This window comes from Saimiri boliviensis, chromosome 4 (assembly GCF_048565385.1).
Source record: "Saimiri boliviensis isolate mSaiBol1 chromosome 4, mSaiBol1.pri, whole genome shotgun sequence".
Taxonomy (NCBI): Eukaryota; Metazoa; Chordata; class Mammalia; order Primates; family Cebidae; genus Saimiri; species Saimiri boliviensis.
This window is the reverse complement of record NC_133452.1, coordinates 30,923,668-30,942,534: the sequence shown is the minus strand read 5'-3', so window position 1 is coordinate 30,942,534 and position 18,867 is coordinate 30,923,668. Positions and strand designations below refer to the sequence as shown.

The 18,867-nt window shown below is 44.0% G+C and overlaps 1 protein-coding gene and 1 pseudogene across 2 annotated transcripts in view; one reads left to right on the top strand and one right to left on the bottom strand.

Annotated features, from left to right (window-relative positions):
- The window catches only part of ECT2L (epithelial cell transforming 2 like), a 118,428-nt gene that overhangs the window by 78,425 nt on the left and 21,136 nt on the right, over positions 1-18,867 (top strand). Inside the window, exons 12-16 of one of the 2 annotated variants that reach the window (XM_074397385.1) lie at positions 3,096-3,199; positions 5,731-5,856; positions 11,517-11,603; positions 16,286-16,500; positions 18,359-18,506. In XM_074397385.1, coding sequence (XP_074253486.1) covers positions 3,096-3,199; positions 5,731-5,856; positions 11,517-11,603; positions 16,286-16,500; positions 18,359-18,506 — 680 coding nt within the window. The remainder of the gene's footprint in view (positions 1-3,095; positions 3,200-5,730; positions 5,857-11,516; positions 11,604-16,285; positions 16,501-18,358; positions 18,507-18,867) is intronic. The other variant, XM_074397386.1, reaches the window with a different exon arrangement.
- LOC141584255 (small ubiquitin-related modifier 2 pseudogene) lies at positions 14,102-16,381 on the bottom strand (annotated as a pseudogene).

Below are 18,867 nucleotides of genomic sequence, written 5' to 3'. Positions count from 1 at the left end.
TCAATTTTTCCCCTAATACTTCCCACCTGACTGAAACACCATATCAATCAAATCATCCTGTACCTATGCCTTTCTTCTTTTCCTCTGCCCAGTTCCATATTTAAGGTCTGTTTACATAGTTACCATCTACACAACAGCTGCCACACACAGCGTGCATGCAGATATCTTGTCGATGTCTGTCCTACATCTCTTTACATAAATGCCTCCAAAACAGGGATTTGCCTTCCTGCTAATTTGTCCTACCCACTCTGTCACATTTAGGAGGTGTTCAACCATTGTTTAAAAATAGTTATGAAGTGGCCGGGCGCGGTGGCTCACGCCTGTAATCCCAGCACTTTGGGAGGCCGAGGCGGGTGGATCACGAGGTCGAGAGATCGAGACCGTCCTGGTCAACATAGTGAAACCCCGTCTCTACTAAAAATACTAAAAAAAAATTAGCTGGGCATGGTGGCGCGTGCCTGTAATCCCAGCTACTCAGGAGGCTGAGGCAGGAGAATTGCCTGAACCCAGGAGGCGGAGGTTGCAGTGAGCCGAGATCGCGCCATTGCACTCCAGCCTGGGTAACAAGAGGGAAACTCTGTCTCAAAAAAAAAAAAAAAAAAAAAAAATAGTTATGAAGTTATAAACAGGGAGAAATTATTTCTTTCTGGGTTTTTTTTTTTTTTTTTGAGATGGAGTTTCACTCTTGTCTCCTAGGCTGGAGTGCAACAGTGTGACCTCGGCTTACTGCAACCTCCGCCTCCTGGGTTCAAGGGATTCTCCTGCCTCAGCCTCCCAAGTAACTGGGATTACAGGCACGCACCACCACACCAGGCTAATTTTTTTTTTTTAATGGAGTCTCGCTCTGTTGCCCAGGCTGCAGTGCAGTGGTGCGATCTCGGCTCACTACAACCTCTGCCTCCCAGGTTCAAGCAATTCTCCTGCCTCAGCCTTCCAAGTAGCTGGGATTACAGGCATCTACAACCACACGCTGCTAATTTCTGTATTTCTAGTGGAGACGGAGTTTCACCATGTTGGTCAGGCTGGTCTCGAACTCCTGACCTGAAGTGATCTACCCGCCTTGGCCTCCCAAAGTGCTGGGATTACAGGCACAAGCCACTGGTGCCTGGCCTAATTTTTGTATTTTTAGTAGAGACGGGGTTTCACCATGTTGGCCAGGTTGGTCCCCAACTCCTGACCTCAAGTGATCACCTGCCTCGGCCTCTCAAAGTGCTAGGATTTCAGGCGTGAGCCACCACATCTGGCTCTCCTATTTCTTTCATAGATATTAAGGACTAGAAAGAAAATTGGAAAAGTAAACTTTTTAAAGATACAATTTTGTGTGTTTTGGTTTTTTTAGAGACAGGCTCTCTGTCACCCAGGCTGGAGTGCAGCAGCACAATCATAACTCACTGCAGCCTCGAACTCAAGTTCAAGCTATCTTCCTGCCTCAGCTTCCCCAATATAATATATGTAGACAATGAGAAATCAATGGAAAAACAATTTTTTTATATAACTGCATGGTGTTAAAATTTTTAAAATTAACAGATTTCTGTGTATGTATGTTTGCATGTTATTTATTTTGGGCTTTAAAATATTTATATTTTGGTGAAACCCCATCTCTACTAAAAATACAAAAAAATTAGCTGGGCATGGTGGAGTGTGCCTGTAATCCCAGCTACTCAGGAGGCTGAGGCAGGAGAATTGCCTGAACCCAGGAGGTGGAGGTTGCGGTGAGCCAAGATCGCGCCATTGCACTCCAGCCTGGGTAACAAGGGTGAAACTCCGTCTAAAAAAAAAAAAAAAAAAAAAAAAAAAAATTTATATATTTGAAGCCTGATATGGTGGCTCATGCCTATAATCCCAGCACTTTGGGAAGCCGAGATAGGTGGCTCAGGAGTTTGAGACCAGCCTGGGCAACGTGGAAAACACTGTCTCCACAGAAAAATATAAAAGTTACCTGGGCATGGTGACATGTGCTACTGAGAAGGCTGAAGCCTGATAATTGCTTGAGCCGGGGAGGAAGAGGTTACAGTAAACCAAGATCGCGTCACTGCATTCCAGCCTGGGTGACAGAGTGAGATCCTGTCTCAGAAAAAAAAAAAAAAAAAAAAAAAAAAAAAAAAAAAAAAAAAAAAAAAAAAAAAAATTGGCTATTTGAGCACAAAGATAAAGGGGAATATAGAGGAACTTTTGGTAGGATTGAGACTCTAACATTTCAATTTACTGAGCTCCTTTTCTCGTGTTCGCTCCTTATTGTCCAATTTATACATTTCATTCAATATCAGTTTTGCCAGAATGGGCACTTTTTATATGCTAGACATTTAAATTACTTTGGTTCTTTTTGTATTTTATCATAGTAGAAATTTTCATGGTGTAATAGAATTTTTAACCTCTATTCTTTGCATTTTTATCCACTGAAAAACAACTGTGGGTCCAGTATGGTGGCTCATATCTGTAGTCCCAATGCTTTGGGAGGCTAAGGTGGGCAAATTGCTTGAGGCCCAGAGTTTGAGACCAGTCTGGGAAACAGAAAGACCCCATCTCTACAAAAAATTTAAAAATTGGCTGGCGCAGTGACTCATGCCTGTAATCCCAGTACTTTGGGAGGACGAGGTTGGCAGATCACTTGAGGTCAGGAGTTCGAGACCAGCCTAGCCAACATGATGAAACCCCATCTCTGTTAAAATTATATAAAAAAAAAAAAAAATTAGCTGGGCATGGCTACTTGGGAGGCTGAGGCAGAAGAATTGCTTGAACCTGGGAGGCGGAGGTTGCAGTGAGCCCAGATAGCACCACTGCACTCCAGCCTGGGTGACAAGAACGAGACTCCATCTCAAAAAAAAAAAAAAAATTAAGCAGGCGTGGTGGTGCATGCCTGTAGTTCCAGTTACTTGAGCAGCCGAGGTGGGAGGATCACTTGAGCTCAGGGAATCATGGCTGCAATGAGCTATCATTTTGCCACTGCACCCCAGCCTGGGCAACAGAGTAAGACCCTGCCTCAAAAAAAAAAAAAAAAGAAGAAGAAGAGGAATTGTGAGGACCGAGTTGTTGTTGTTTTTAAATCACATTTCTTCCATAAATCGACGACAGGGCATGTGGCCTTTTATTGACAGGGCAGTTTATGTTTGATACCATGGGTATGAGCGACATTCTGAACAACCAAGAGATCGCACACGCTCTGACAGATGGGCTGATGGAGTTGTCAAAAGAAGATTCTGTAAGTGTTTCTTTGAAGAAAGTAAACTGTGAAAACCAACATGTAAATCAATTCTGTTTGCAGGTATTATTAATTTTTTTGACCAGTTTATCCCTTTCAGGCACAATCCCTCCGAAAAATTACATCAGTTTCTAATAACAGCCACTGAGAGATTCTGGGCCCAAGATGTGTTAAGTACACAAAACAGACAAGTAGGAAAATCTTCTAGGTTATTTCAGGTTTATTACGTTGTGCCCCGTTTCCTGCCTTGTGCTTAGTTTCAGTCAGAAGTGACTTTTTAATATATAAAACATGTTAGTGGCTTTATATTTCACATAAACTTTACTCAACAGTGAAACCAATTCCTAGTTTGAGGAGAAGCCTGAGAAAATGTGACCCTGATGTGAAAAGATGAAGGGAAAGGGGGCTAGATGAGAGAGGAAGGGAAAGAGAACACAACAGAACAGAAAGAAGCAAATCAGTCATTCAGTTGGGGATGGCTGTAGGAGAAGCCCCAGGAAACAATTTCATCAGACACGGATCCAAGGTACTCTCTCATTAAGGTCAGTCCACATTTCAGAAAATGGTGAGGAGAGGCCAGGCTCCAGGCAGCTCTCCCAGCTCCAAAGAGGCCAGCATAGCTATAGGAAAACTGCGATGTGGCAGGGTCGCGGTGGCTGACGCCTGTAATCCCAACACTTTGGGAGGCCAAGGTGCATGGATCACTTGAGGTCAGGAGTTGGAGACCATCCTGGCCAACATGGTGAAACCCTGTCTCTACTAAAAATACAAACATTAGCTGGGTGTGGTGGCAGGCACCTGTAATCCGAGCTACTCGGGGGGCTGAGGCAGGAGAATCCCTTGAACCTGGGAGGCGGAGGTCTCAGTGAACTGAGATTGCGCCACTGCACTCTAGACTGGGTGACACAGCGAGACTCTGTCTCAATAAAAAAAAGAAAAAAAAAAGAAAAGAAAATGCAGCATGCAGCTCTCTATCTGAGGGAAGTCAGGAATAAGATGGAGCTAGGGCTGATGTTAACATATTCAATAATCTAAATTCTCTAGTTTTCCAAGGAATTCTCAAGGAGGTTCTGAAATCTTTCTTTTCCACCATCATAACTCTACTTTGTGGGCAAATTTAACATTGTCTCTGCACACATCTCTCTCTCCTTATCATCGAGTATCTGCTCCTGCTTCAACGTGGCTTCCTGGGTTTGCACCAGGCATCTCTGGGCTTAGCTGTACTGCATTGGGTGTGGGCTGCAAAGTTGCATTAGCTGTAGTTAGTCTTCTGTGAAGTCTCAGCTCTGCAGTGAGACTCAGGCAGCCTAATGATGAAACGCCTTTGGTGAGCCTTGCTGATAAAATGAACAGGGATAGGCTCACTGCTGTAATCTCAGCACTTTGGGAGGCGAAGGTGGGTGGATCACCTGAGGTCGGGAGTTTGTGACCAACATGGAGAAACTCCATCTTTATTAAAAATACAAAATTAGCCGGGCATGGTGGCGCATGGCTACAATCCCAGCTACTAGGGAGGCTGAGGCAGAAGAATCACTTGTACCCAGGAGGCGGAGGTTGCAGTGACCTGAGATCATGCCATTACCCTTCAGCCCAGGCAACAAGAGCGGAATTTGTCTCAAAAAAAAAAAAAATACTAGAGCAGGGATATTCACAGAGATGCCCCTGCACTGTCTCCCAAAACACCAAAGGATTACTCAGTGTGCTGGTGTAGGTTCAGTGTACTTATTTCCACCTAATTATTTAAAAATAACCAGGTATGATATAATTTTCATGGTGCTCAAACCTGTAGCCTGAGAGGGAACCAAATTTGAGAGCCTCAGCATGTTTTTTCCAGCAATTCTACTACTGCGGCCTCTCTCCCAGGCCTTCTTTCCCATGAAAAACAACAAGATCCTGCCTGTCCACTTTCCTCATTTGGCCAAGAGGCTGGTGTGGGCCACTTTGGTTCCAAAGATCTTTTTTTTTTTTTTTTTGAGACAGAGTTTCGCTCTTGTTACCCAGGCTGGAGTGCAATGGCGCAATCTCGGCTCACCGCAACCTCCGCCTCCCGGGTTCAGGCAATTCTCCTGCCTCAGCCTCCTGAGTAGCTGGGATTACAGGCACGCGCCACCACGCCCAGCTGATTTCTTTGTATTTTTAGTAGAGACGGGGTTTCACCATGTTGACCAGGATGGTCTCGATCTCTCGACCTCGTGATCCACCTGCCTCGGCCTCCCAAAGTGCTAGGATTACAGGCTTGAGCCACCATGCCCGGCCCCAAAGATCTTGAGAGACCCTCCTATCAAATTCTGGTGTCTTAACTGGATAGGGACAAATGTATGGTAACTGGGATATGAGATTGATCAGAGAGTCTTGTGTACCGACTCACATTAAGTACTAGTCACTTTGTTTTCTGGACACGTAAATTCGTTAAGTAGAAAGCTGAAATCCCTGCTAAAAAGTCTCTTCTCTCTTCTGCTGCCCTATTGACACCTGTATTTCAGATGAATGTTTTAAACAGGAATTTTTCTTGGGGGGTGGCATTTTTTTAGGACAAACCTCTGGAATTTTTGTCATATTTTCTGCTGAAGAAATGTGGTAAAAAGATCAAAGAGTTTGAAGAAAATGTTATTCCAACAAAATGTGACCCAAAGACAGCATTCGGCTTATTGATGAAGGTAAAGATGCTGCTGAATTTTCATGCCATTGCTTTTCTGTAGAGTCAGGCACATGTGATGAAGAAATTTATAAACCATAATATGAGCTCTACTGGGAAGCTTTAATGTACCATTTCTCCTAAGAATTTTGTTTTCATGAAGTATTATTAAAAAGGGTGTTTCAGCCAGGCATAGTGGCTCACACCTGTAATCCCAGCATTTTAGGAGGCTGAGGTGGGCAGAGCACAAGATGAGGAGTTCAAGACCAGCCTGTCCAATGTGGTGAAACCCCGTCTCTACTAAAAACACAAAAATTGCCAGGTGCGGTGACTCACGCCTGTAATCCCAGCACTTTAGGAGGCTGAGGCGGGTGGATCACGAGGTCAAGAGATGGAGACCATCCTGGTCAACATGGTGAAACCCCATCTCTACTAAAAATACAAAAATTAGCTGGGCATGGTGGCGCGTGCCTGTAATCCCAGCTACTCAGGAGGCTGAGGCAGGAGAATTGCCCGAACCCAGGAGGCAGAGGTTGCGGTGAGCCGAGATGGCGCCATTGCACTCCAGCCTGGGTAACAAGAGCAAAACTCTGTCTAAAAAAAAAAAAAAACACACACACACACAAATTAGCCAGGCGTAGTGGCATGCACCTGTAATCCCAGCTACTCCGGTGGCTAAGGCAGGAGAATTGCTTGAATCAGGGAGTTGGTGGTTGCAGTGAGCCAAAATCACGCCATTGTACTCCAGCCAGGGTGGAGGTTGCAGTGAGCCAAGATCAAGCCACTGCACTCCAGCCCAGGCAACAGAGCGAGACTCCATCTCAAAACTAAGAGTGTTTCGTAGTTTTGTAATATGAGCAACATTTAAGCCACTTAAAAGCATAAAATTACACCACGTTAACTTGAGTAACACTATTGGATTATGGGAGAACGTTCGAAATTTGCATTTTGCTTTGCCATTTATACAGTTGAGCCACCGTGCCCAGTGAGACACTTTCATTCCTGGACGTTCCTCGATTTCCTCTGCCAAATAAAATTCACACTGAATGAAATCTTTTTAACAGGCTGTTGACCTGAACAGCTAATCATGTTCAAAAGATAACGCATGAAATGGCCGAGTGCAGTGGCTCACACCTGTAATCACAGCACTTTGGGAAGCCGAGGCAGGTGGATCACCTGAGGTTGGGAATTTGAGACCAGCCTGATCAACGTGGAGAAACCCCGTCTCTACTAAAAATACAAAAAATTAGCTGGGCATGGTGGCACATCCCTGAAATCCCAGCTATTTGGGAGGCTGAGGCAGGAGAATTGCTTGAACCTGGGAGGCAGAGGTTGTGGTGAGCCAAGATTGCACTACTGCACTCCAGCCTGGGCTACAAGAGTGAGACTCTGTCTAAAATAATAATAATAATAATGCATGAAATGTGGGCTTAAAGTTTCTCATTGCTGGAAAGCAGGCCCTCTATTGCTCCACTGTCTGCCTATAATAAAACTGGAGAAATGTAAAACTCCTTAATGCCTGGAAATTTCTTTGATTTTTTTTTTAAGTTGAATTAGGAAAAAATATATATTAGATTCTCATTTGGTTCTCTACTATCTAACACTAGAGAGCTTAGGCACAAAGCCCACAAAACAATTGCAGAGACCTCTAGGACAAAAAACCACAGCTAAATGTCAGTGTTGAATTAAGATAAAAATAGAAAAGCTGGCCAGGTGCGGTGGCTCAAGCCTGTAATCCCAGCACTTTGGGAGGCTGAGGCGAGTAGATCACCAGGTCAAGAGATCGAGACCATCCTGGTCAACATGGTGAAACCCCGTCTCTACTAAAAATACAAAAAATTAGCTGGGCATGGTGGCGTGTGCCTGTAATCCCAGCTACTCAGGGGGCTGAGGCAGGAGAATTGCCTGAACCCAGGAGGCGCAGGTTGCAGTGAGCCGAGATCGCGCCATTGCACTCCAGCCTGGGTAACAAGAGCAAAACTCCGTCTCAAAAAAAAATAAAAATAAAAAAATAAAAAAATAAAAGCTGATTTTCCTTACATCAGGGTTTATTTTTAAAACTGGATATTCATTCAGAAGACTCAGGAGACAACAGAGGGGAAAGTAAAAAATTCTCTGAGATAATTGTTTTAAAGACCCTTCAGCCAGGCATGGTGGCTCATGCCTGTAATCCTAGCACTTTAGAAGGCTGAGGTGGGCGGATCACCTGAGGTCAGGACTTTGAGAGCAGCCTAGTCAACATGGTGAAACCTTTTCCCTACTAAAAACACAAAAATTAGCTGGGTATGGTGGTGGGTGCCCGGAATCCCAGCTACTCAGGAGGCTGAGGCAGAAGAAATCGCTTGAACCCAGGAGGCGGAGGTTGCAGTAAGCCAAGATTGCGCCATTGCATTCCAGCCCAGGCAACGAGAGCAAAACTCTCTCTTAAAAAAACAAACAATAACAACAACAAAACCCTTCCAGAGAGGCTTGAGAGTGTGTGTGTGTGTGTGTGTGTGTGTGTGTGTGTGTTTGTGTGTGTGGTGTGTGTGGTGTGTGTGTGGTGTGTGTGTGTGTGTTTCTATCCATGTATCTATCCATCCACATACCTACCTATCATCTTGCTGCCCAATCATTATTTACTGTTGATCTTTGTCTGCCTATAATGTTTACACTGATACCATGCAAACATGGTGATGGCTGGTAGCCAGAATTATAGTTGTTCCTGAACTCTACTTGTCATTTTCACAACTATTTCTGTCCCCTTATCTAGGCAGCTGAGTGTTTGCTGGCAGAAGCATCAGCAATGACTAAAACGTCTCTGGAAAATAGTGTCTGCCTAGAGAGCAATTCCTAACATGTGGTCAAAGCCTGGTTCTGCGAGCTTATTTTTTTTATGGTCTTCATACGTCCTGGGGAGCCAAGGCAAAGACCCATCAACCCAAAATAATAGTTGTCTTATAAATGTCCAAAGTTTCTGCCCTGTTACTTTCTCTGAATTCATCCATAAAAACAAGTAAGAAGGCCGGGCACGGTGGCTCACACCTGTAATCCCAGCACTTTGGGAGGCCGAGGCGGGTGGATCATGAGGTCAAGAGATCGAGACCATCCTAGTCAACATGGTGAAACTCCATCTCTACTAAAAATACAAAAAAAAAAAAAAATTAGCTGAGCATGGTGGTGCATGCTTATAATTCCAGCTACTCAGGAGGCTGAGGCAGGAGAATTGCCTGAACCCAGGAGGCGGAGGTTGCAGTGAGCCGAGATTGCGCCATTGCACTCCAGCCTGGGTAATAAGAGTGAAACTCCGTCTCAAAAAAAAAAAACAAAAAAACAAAAAACAAGTAAGAGATAGTATCTGAATCTAAAATTAAGCTGTAAAAATTCTGGCAATTAAACATATAATATAAAATGAATGAACTTGGCAGTTTTAGGTTCAAACAAAATTACTATGCCAAATCAATGTCCTCTCCACAAAGGAAAAAAAATATATTTAAAAAAGTAAGTTGCTCCTGAGCCAGAATGTGAAACAAAGCCCAATTGTAAGCAAGCAGGTTCCAAAATAGTCTGGGGTCCATGCTGACACCTGGATTTTAATGCGTAAATTTTCATGTGAGCCTGTGCAGTCAGGTGATGTCCCAGAGAAAGATGGTTCCCTTATCTCTGAGATTCATGACACAGTTTTGTACTGTTTGGGTTATCCTAATCTTGGCCCAAACTGAGAGTTTTTGTTTTTGTTTTTTGAGACAGCCTCACTCCATCAGGCTGGAGTGCAAGATACTGGCTGGGCACAGTGGCTCATGCCTGTAATCCCATCACTTTGGGATCCCAAGGCAGGAGGATCACTTGAATTTGAGATCAGCCTGGGCAACATAGTGAGACCTTGCCTCTAAAAAAAAATGAACAAAATTAGCCAGGCATGGTGGCTTGTGCTTATAGTCCCAGCTACTTGGGAGGCTGAGGTGGGAGGTCGAGGCTGCAGTGAGCCAATATTGCACCACTGCACTCCAGCATGGGTGAAAGAGTGAGACCCTGTCTCAAAACAAGACAAAACAAAGTAGATCTCCTCCCCTTGTCCAAGCCATACTTACGGATACATGCCAGGCTGCTCTGAGACAGCCACAAGTGCAGAGGACAAAATAAATTATTAGAAGACTCCCTGGAGCAGACATGAAGCACTTGGGGTCAGGCAGGACCTCCTGCCATCTAGGACTAGAGCTAGCTGGCAGCGGCTTTGCAGATCAGGGCTCTTCTGCAGAGGCTCAGGCTGCCATAGCAATGTGGCATCTCCAAAAAAAAATCATTTTGCCTCAGTAAAGTAAGACAAAAGGAGTCTTGGTTACAAATTGAAGTTATTCTTCCAGTCAAATTCCTGGACATCCGAGGGTTTCATCTTTGATTAGGAAGGCAGCAGTAACGACCATTAACCATCATCATCCCTCAACATAACCATAGGACCAGGATCATTGCTCCCTGCTAGCGTGGACCCTGCGGTGCTGCAGGCAGCAGGGGTAGGGAAGGAGGGCTTTAAAAAAAAAATGGGCTGAGTTTTAGGGAGGCCACAGCAAGAATAGTTAACAAGGTAAAGTAAAGCTTTATTTAAATGTGCAGGTCTAGAAAGGGTATGTGAACTGTTTATGACATATTTTCACTTTGTGGAAAAAAAAAGAGTGAGTTTTGTGAGCTTTTCCTTCTGGCATCTTAAGAGTAAAATAACCTATTTGCCCTCAACTGAGAAGGAACAGAGCAGAGCTGAGGCAGAAACCTGTTACTCGGCTGGGTGTGGCAGCCCATGCCTGTAATCCCAGCACTTTGTGAGACCAAGGCGAGCAGATGACCTTATGTCAGGAGTTCTAGACCAGCCTGGCCAACATGGCAAAACCCCATCTCTACTAAAAATGCAAAAATTAGCAGGGCATGGTAGCAGGTGCCTGTAAGCCAGTTACTCAGGAGACTGAGGCAGGAGAATCACTTGAACCCAGGAGGTGGAGTTTGCAGTGAGCTGAGATTGTGCCACTGCACTCCAGCCTGGGTGACAGAGCAAGACTCTGTCTCAAGAAAAATAAAAATAAAAGAAGCCTGTTACCCAAGAATGTGTGTGAGCCTCTAAGCCTGGGAGGAGCCCCGGCACACCATCCCTTCCCTGGCTCCCAGGGAAGAGGGAGCTTCACTTAATTTAGTTCTCAAGTATAGTATACTTCGAAGGAAGCAAAGGCTATTTTTAAAAAACATAAAATTTAAGAGTGGTGGGCCGGGCGCGGTGGCTCAAGCCTGTAATCCCAGCACTTTGGGAAGCCGAGTCGGGTGGATCACGAGGTCGAGAGATCGAGACCATCCTGGTCAACATGGTGAAACCCCGTCTCTACTAAAAATACAAAAAACTAGCTGGGCATGGTGGCGCATGCCTGTAATCCCAGCTACTCAGGAGGCTGAGGCAGGAGAATTGCCTGAACCCAGGAGGTGGAGGTTTCAGTGAGCTGAGATCGCACCATTGCACTCCAGCCTGGGTAACAAGAGTGAAACTCCATCTCAAAAAAAAAAAAAAAAAAAAAGTGGCATCCCATTTGCAAGCACTGATGTCAGGGAACACTGTGGCTGGGCCTGAAGGCAGATAGCTTCTGAGGGCCTCCTGTGGGCACAGTATTGAGTTTTCAGAGATGCCAAGACCTGCCTGAAATAACCAAGTTTCCATTCAATCTTCAGGAAAGAAATGGTGCAGAAGACAATTCTTGGGACACAAAGTCAAGACTCAGCAAAAATGATTTAAATTTTGAAGCGCTGATTAATCTGGTAAGCTAATTATTACATAATGTAAATTTACCATTGGTTTTGCTCCCGACAATGAAATTTCAGCCTTTTTTTCTGGTTAGTTCTTCATTTTCCTTGAAAATTTCTCTTTGGGGGATTTTTAAAAACCCTCAATGTAATCCCAGCACTTTGGGAGGCTGAGGCGGGTGGATCACGAGGTCAAGAGATCGAGACCATCCTGGTCAACACGGTGAAACCCCGTCTCTACTAAAAATACAAAAAATTAGCCAGGCATGGTGGCTTGTGCCTGTAATCCCAGCTACTCAGGAGGCTGAGGCAGGAGAATTGGCTGAACCCAGGAGGCAGAGGTTGCGGTGAGCCGAGATCACACCATTGCACTCCAGCCTGGGTAACAAGAGCGAAACTCAGTCTCAAAAAAAAAAAAAAAGAAAAACACCCTGAAATATAATTGGGGAGAATTCAGCCAGCAGACTTTTCTTTTAAATAAGCCCCAGACTGAAAAGTTGAGCCCCAAGGATAGCAGTGTAACATACTGGAGCAAAACCAATCTGTATGTTACTCCCTGACTTTCCTGTATGGTACTAGGATGCCTTTTAAAGAAATGGCACATGGACAAAGGCTCACAGTTTCTAATTAATCTAGCAACTTACAGTCTGACTTCAGAAGTTGAGTCTAATGAATCCAATGTCTAGGGCTCCGTCTTTCTGTGTAAAGTGTGGAGGAAGCTGCTGCCTCAGCAGAGGCTGGTCCCATCCTGTGTCATCCACGGCACTGCATGTGGTTTTATTTTCTTCAACACACAAACACATTTATTATCACCTTTCATTCTCAGAATCCTATAAAGGAGACATTCCTAGCCACATTACAAGGAACTAGAGTTAAGAAAGATTCCATGGGGGAAGAAAAAGTTAAATGGTTTCCCTAAGGCCAGACAACTGGGCAAGACAAATCTTAAGTCCTGCAGCCCCGAGCTCAGACTTGGGGCTCTATCCCGGCCCCAGACATCCTGGTTGTGTCTATCTGCTGCAGACAGTGCAGGCTGTGAACCCGAGGGCATGGGTGTTCGCTCACCCCAAACCCATCCCTAGGAACACCAAGGAAGAGTGTGTTTCCATCGAGCAGTGAATATGAGAGTTTCTCATCTATCGGTAATAATACCTGACAGTGGCTTTAAGATAACAACAAAGGGCTTGACAATGAAAATCTTAGTTCGAAATGATTAAAAACATTCAATAACTCCAATATTTAAAAATATATACATACGGCCGGGCACGGTGGCTCAAGCCTGTAATCCCAGCACTTTGGGAGGCCGAGGCGGGTGGATCACGAGGTCAAGAGATCGAGACCATCCTGGTCAACATGGTGAAACCCCGTCTCTTCTAAAAATACAAAAAAATCAGCTGGGCATGGTGGCGCGTGCCTGTAATCCCAGCTACTCAGGAGGCTGAGGCAGGAGAATTGCCTGAACCCAGGAGGCGGAGGTTGCGGTGAGCCGAGATCGCGCCATTGCACTCCAGCCTGGGTAACAAGAGCGAAACTCCATCTCAAAAAAAAAAAAAGAAAAAAAAAATATATATATATACACACATACAGAAATACACATACAATATTTAAAAATACATGAACTGTAAGCCAACTGCGAAGTGGGATGCAGATGTATTTTTTTTCTTCATTAGATATGTCTAAATAGGCATTCTATACAGACAATGTGTTTGGAAAATAAAAAAGAGTTTGGTAGCTCATGCTTGTAATCCCAGCACTTTGGGCAGCCAAGGCGGGTGCATTGCTTGAGCAGAGGACTTAGAGACCAACCTGGGCAACATGGCAAAACTCTGTCTCTACAAAAAAAAAAAAAAAAAAAAAAAAAAAAAAATTAGCCTGTTGTAGTGGCTATTCTGGTGGCTGAGGCAGGAGGTTGCTTGAGCCCAGGAGGTCGAGGCTGCAGTGAACTATGATTGTACCACTGCACTTCAGCCTGGGTGACAGAGGGATACCCTGTCTCAAAAAGAAAGAAAGAAAAAAAAAGAGTATATTTATAACATTTCAAATACAATGATTTCTCATTTGCCTCTTATTTTTACATTATAATTCCAGTGAATGCAATTATGGTTAATTCATCTCGGTGAAGCTCACATAGCATTACACATTTTTTTCATTTTAAACAAGACACTTATTTAAACAACAGGGTGTTTTACTTGAAGGAAAAACTATCTGGGAATCATTTTTATCAACTAATTGATCCTCACTTAAAGACAGATTGCCCTACATATAAGAGGTATGTATGAAAATGCTATAAAATAGCACTTTGTTTTTTGATGAAAAATGAGAAACATTAGCATTCTCCAATTGAACAAGGTATGCAAGAATTTATATATATGTATATGTTATTGTTGTTAAAACAGTGAGAGCAAAATAACAGATTGGAATGTAAAGATAACAGCTGAATCAGCATGCCATGGAGGGAGAAAGGAGGCTTTTTTTTTTTTTTTTTTTTTTTTTGAGACGGAGTCTCACTCTGTCACCCCAGGCTGGAGTCAGCTCACTGCAACCTCCGCCTCCCAGGTTCAAGTGATTCTCTTGCCTCAGCCTCCTGAGTAGCTGGGATTACAGGTGTGTGCTACCATGCCCAGCTAAGTTTTGTATTTTTGGTAGAGATGGGGTTTCACCATGTTTGTCAGGCAGGTCTCGAACTCCTGACCTCAAGTGATCTGCCTGCCTTGGCCTCCCAAAGTGCTAAGATCACAGGCATGAGCCACTGCGCCTGGACAAGGAGGTCTTTTCACAGAAGCATTTTTCCCCTTCTCATCTCCATTTGATGTTGATCAACGCATACTACTCACCACTACTTTTTAAAAAATGCTTGTGTACATTCATCAGTTACCTTATATACAATAGAGGAATAGGGAAGGAAATGAAAGAATAAAGAGAACTATACTGTAGTAGGTAGGATGCAGTGGAACAAAATAGCAGTTCTCTAGTTGAGAACGCACTCTTGGTCTGCTAGAAGAGCCTCTAAAGTAGCAGGTTCTCTTTTTAGTGGACCCCTCCCATCTGCTGCTGAAACACATCAATTGCATCTGCAGCCTCCAGTTCCAACTCTGCAGGTGTGTCTGTTTCATTGACTAGCCATCTGACAAATGGAATCTGATCTGCCTCATTGACAAGCCCTGTTATTTCCAATAGGCTTTCATTAGTTTACTAAGTGATGTATGTCTGTTCATCTTAAATTGCACCAAGGAGCCATCCTGCCCACCACCTTAAAATTAATGTGGGCAGTTCTGACTCCCTCCTTGAGCTTTTTGTTCACCATGGTGAGTGCTGGAGTCACCTTCAGGTCCACACTGAATGAGCACACAAGTAGCACCAGGAGTGACAGCAGCAGTATTGTCATATTTTACTGGGGGCAGTGTGGGGTATACTTAGGGCTGGAGGGAAAATATTAATTATTCTAGGCTCAGATTGAAGGACATTATGTTTTTAAAATTTAGGTACTATAAATTTTCTGGTATAAAGATGCTCATTTTATAGCTTTTGAAATATACAGGTAAAAGAAAAAAATTACCTAGTACCAGCAATAAAAATTAATTTATCTCTCTATATGAACATAGCACACACAACATCAGGGTATGGAATTTCCTTAGGCCAGTGTATGGTTTTTGCCTCTGCATTAAAAAATAAAACAAGAGTTGGAAACATAGGAAAGCAGCACATCTGGCAACCTGGCTAAACAGGAGAGACAGGCTTATGGCTCAAAGCCTATCCTTAATACTGAAGGTAGATCCTACTACTAAAAGAGGAGCATATGCTTCAGTTATTTCATATGTCAGTTGGAGAAGCAAATTAGCTAATAATGAGAAGGCGTCTTCACTGGTTCTTGCTGTTGCAACAGAACACTTAAGACTGGGTAATTTACAAAGAACAGAAATTCTCTATGGAGTCTGGGAAGTCCAAGATCAAGGTGCTGGCATCTGTCAGGGGCCTTCTCTTGGAGTCCTCACATGGTGGAAGGCAAGAGAGGACCAACTTCCTCTGCCAAGCCCCTTTATAAGGGTACCTGATCCCATTCATGAAGGAGGAGTCCTCATGACCCAGTCACCTTTTCACGGCTCTACTTCTTAATACTATCACATTGCTAACACGTGAGTTTCAGAAGGGAGCCATTCGAACTGTAGCAAAGGGCCAGCTCATTTCAGTTCTTCTGTCTGCAGGATAATCAATAAAACACTACTGGGAAAAAGAAATAGGAAAACAAACAAGGGTAGACAAGCCAAAGGCTTCCTCACTAGACTGTAACCTCCACGAAGACAGGACTCCGTCTTGTTCCCATCATTACATGGCCAGCAACAGCATAAGACACCTAATATGGATTTAGATGGACAGATGGATAAAAATAAACTTTCAAACTGCCTTCCTTTAGATCCAAGATTAAAAATCTCCTCTCTACTTGGGCGTCAGGCTAGCCTGATGGGAGAGGGGCTCTTTGGCAATCCTGGGGAAAAGTGATGGACAGCAGTGTCTTCCACAGCCCCCTGTGAATTCCCCTTCAACCTGCATAGCACAAACCAGCAAAAGGGGATCTCCATGTAGCTGCCTGACTGCTCAGCACTTCCACTTCTCTATCACTGACTTTCAGGCTTCTGGAGGCTATAAGCCTGAGAAGAATCACTGCACTTCTTCTGTGAGTTCTTAATCCTTCTCTACAGGAGAGAATGCTCCAGAAAGACTCAGCAGAAAAGCGAACTAGAGTTGTCAGGGAACTCTTACAGAGTGAGAGAAAATATGTGCAGATGCTGGAGATTGTGAGAGATGTTTATGTCACACCACTGAAAGCAGCACTGTCATCAAACAGAGCAATTCTGAGTGCTGCCAATATCCAGATCCTCTTCTCTGATATTCTGCGGATTTTAAGTCTCAACAGGTAAACTATGAATATATGCTTTTTAAAATATTCACTGTGCACTGAGAAGCCCATGCTTTGTTGTTTCAAAAGCAGTCTGGAGGTGCAGTGATTCTCTGCCCCTCTTGGGGACCCTGATTACAGTGGAGAGATCCTCATTACATTACCTTCTGGGCTACAACCGGTATTGATTCCCAAGGACAGCCCTTCCCCCATTCATAGCCATGGTGCAGGGAGTGGAGCTCAGGACCTAGGCATTTTATAACCCAGTGGTCCCCAACCCTTTTGACACCAGGAACCAGTTTCATGGAAGACAATATTTACACAGACTAGGGGTTGGGGGAATGGTTTCAGGAGGATTCCAGCACGTTACATTTATTGTGTAATTTATTTCTATTATTATTACATTGTAATATATAATGAAATAATTATACAACTCATCATAATGTAAACCAGTGGGAGCCCTGAGCTTGTTTTCCGGCAACTAGATGATCTCATCTTGGGGTGGTGGGAGACAGTGACAGATCATCAGGCATTAGATTCTCATAAGGAGCACACAACCTAGATCCCTTGAATGTGCAGTTCACAATAGTGTTTACACTCCTGTGAGAATCTAATGCCACTGCTGATCTGACAGGAGGTGGAGCTCAAGCAGTAATGTAAGCAATAGGGAGTGATTGTAAATATCAATGAAGCTTTGCTCACTCAACCGCCACTCACCTCCTGCTATGTGGCCTGGTTCCTAACAGGCCATGGACCAGTACTGGTCCATGGAGGAAAGCCATATGTTAATTCTTAATCAGCAATGCTCAGTTAAGCAATGGGAAAAAAACAGAAAGCTTTAACGGGATTAAGCCACCAGGACACTTAGCTTAGAAAGCCCAAGGCTGGGGGTCAGTTTAATAACAACATGTACATATATATATATATATATATATATATATATATATTTTTTTTTTTTTTTGAGACAGAGTCTTGCTCTGTCACCAGGTGCTAGGATGGAGTACAGTGGCGCAGTCTTGGCTCACTACAACCTCCGCCTCCTGGGTTCAAGCAATTCTCCTGCCTCAGCCTCCCGGGTAGCTGGGACTACAGGCACATGCCACCACACCCAGCTAATTTTTTTTTTTTTGTATTTTCAGTAGAGACGGTGTTTCACCATGTTGGTTAGGATGGTCTCAATCTCTTGACCTCGTGATCCACCCGTCTCGGCCTCCCAAAGTGCTGGGATTACAGGCTTGAGCCACCGCGCCCGGCCAATAACAATGTATTTTCAAGTTCATAACACGAAAGAGAAAAGTGATCATTTCTGCCTGTGGTAAAGGAAGGCAACCTGAGTATGTCTTCTCTGATGGTAATTCTCTAGGTAACCCGGAACAAGTTCCCTCTCCTCAATGGACCCCAGCTCCTACCAAGCGAAGAGGTTGAAGCAGGCCTCTTCCAGTGTTCACGGCCTGTGATGGATGAATGAGGGATTTTCTTAGAGCCATGGGGAAATGGGCCAAGCAGGGGTTATGGCATTCAGCTTTTGGAGACAGTGGAGCACTCTGCTCTAAATACTGTAAGAGCTTTCACCCACCTGCTATCTGGAGACAAGAGAACGGGACATTAGGTAGCAGCTGCATTGTGGCCAGTGTGTGGTTCTGACCCAAGGAATCGAGGTGAAGAGGTGGGATTCTACCCAGCCAGCCTACTTCTTCATGTCCCAGTTCCCCTTTCCTGTCAAATCTGCACTTCTCTGTGTTAAGAAGAAATGACTTGACCAAAACCCTACTGTAAAGGACTAGGCTGAAAATGCTTGCACTAATGACAATGGATATTTGGGTTTATAAGTTATCACAAATTAATATTTCATACTTACGCTTTTCTCATACCGCAGGCAGTTTCTAGATAACCTGAGAGACAGACTGCAGGAATGGGGCCCAGCTCACTGTATTGGAGAAATAGTCACAAAGTTTGGAAGCCAGTTGAACACATATACCAATTTCTTCAACAATTACCCTGTCGTTCTGAAAACTATTGAAAAGGTAAATGAGTTTCAATCCCATCATTCTATGAGATCTGAGCTAGAAAGGAAGTTATGTGTGGGACCCAAAAGACTAGCGTTAATAAGAAAGGCTTCTCTTCTCTTAGCTCCCAGCTCTCTTCCCATATACTGTGACCTCTGAGGACAGGAGCGCTGACTTAGGGGCTAGCAAGATATTTGCCACACAGCATTACCAGTAATTGGTTCTTGAACTGAACTAATCCTCATACAAGTTCTCGGGCTTTCACTTGCCCAGATACCTTCAGCTTACAGGAAAATGCTCAACAGTTGAGCTTGGAATCCACTCTGCTACTACAATCCTGTGTGTCCTTGACAAGTTCACTCTCTCATGTAGAAAATAA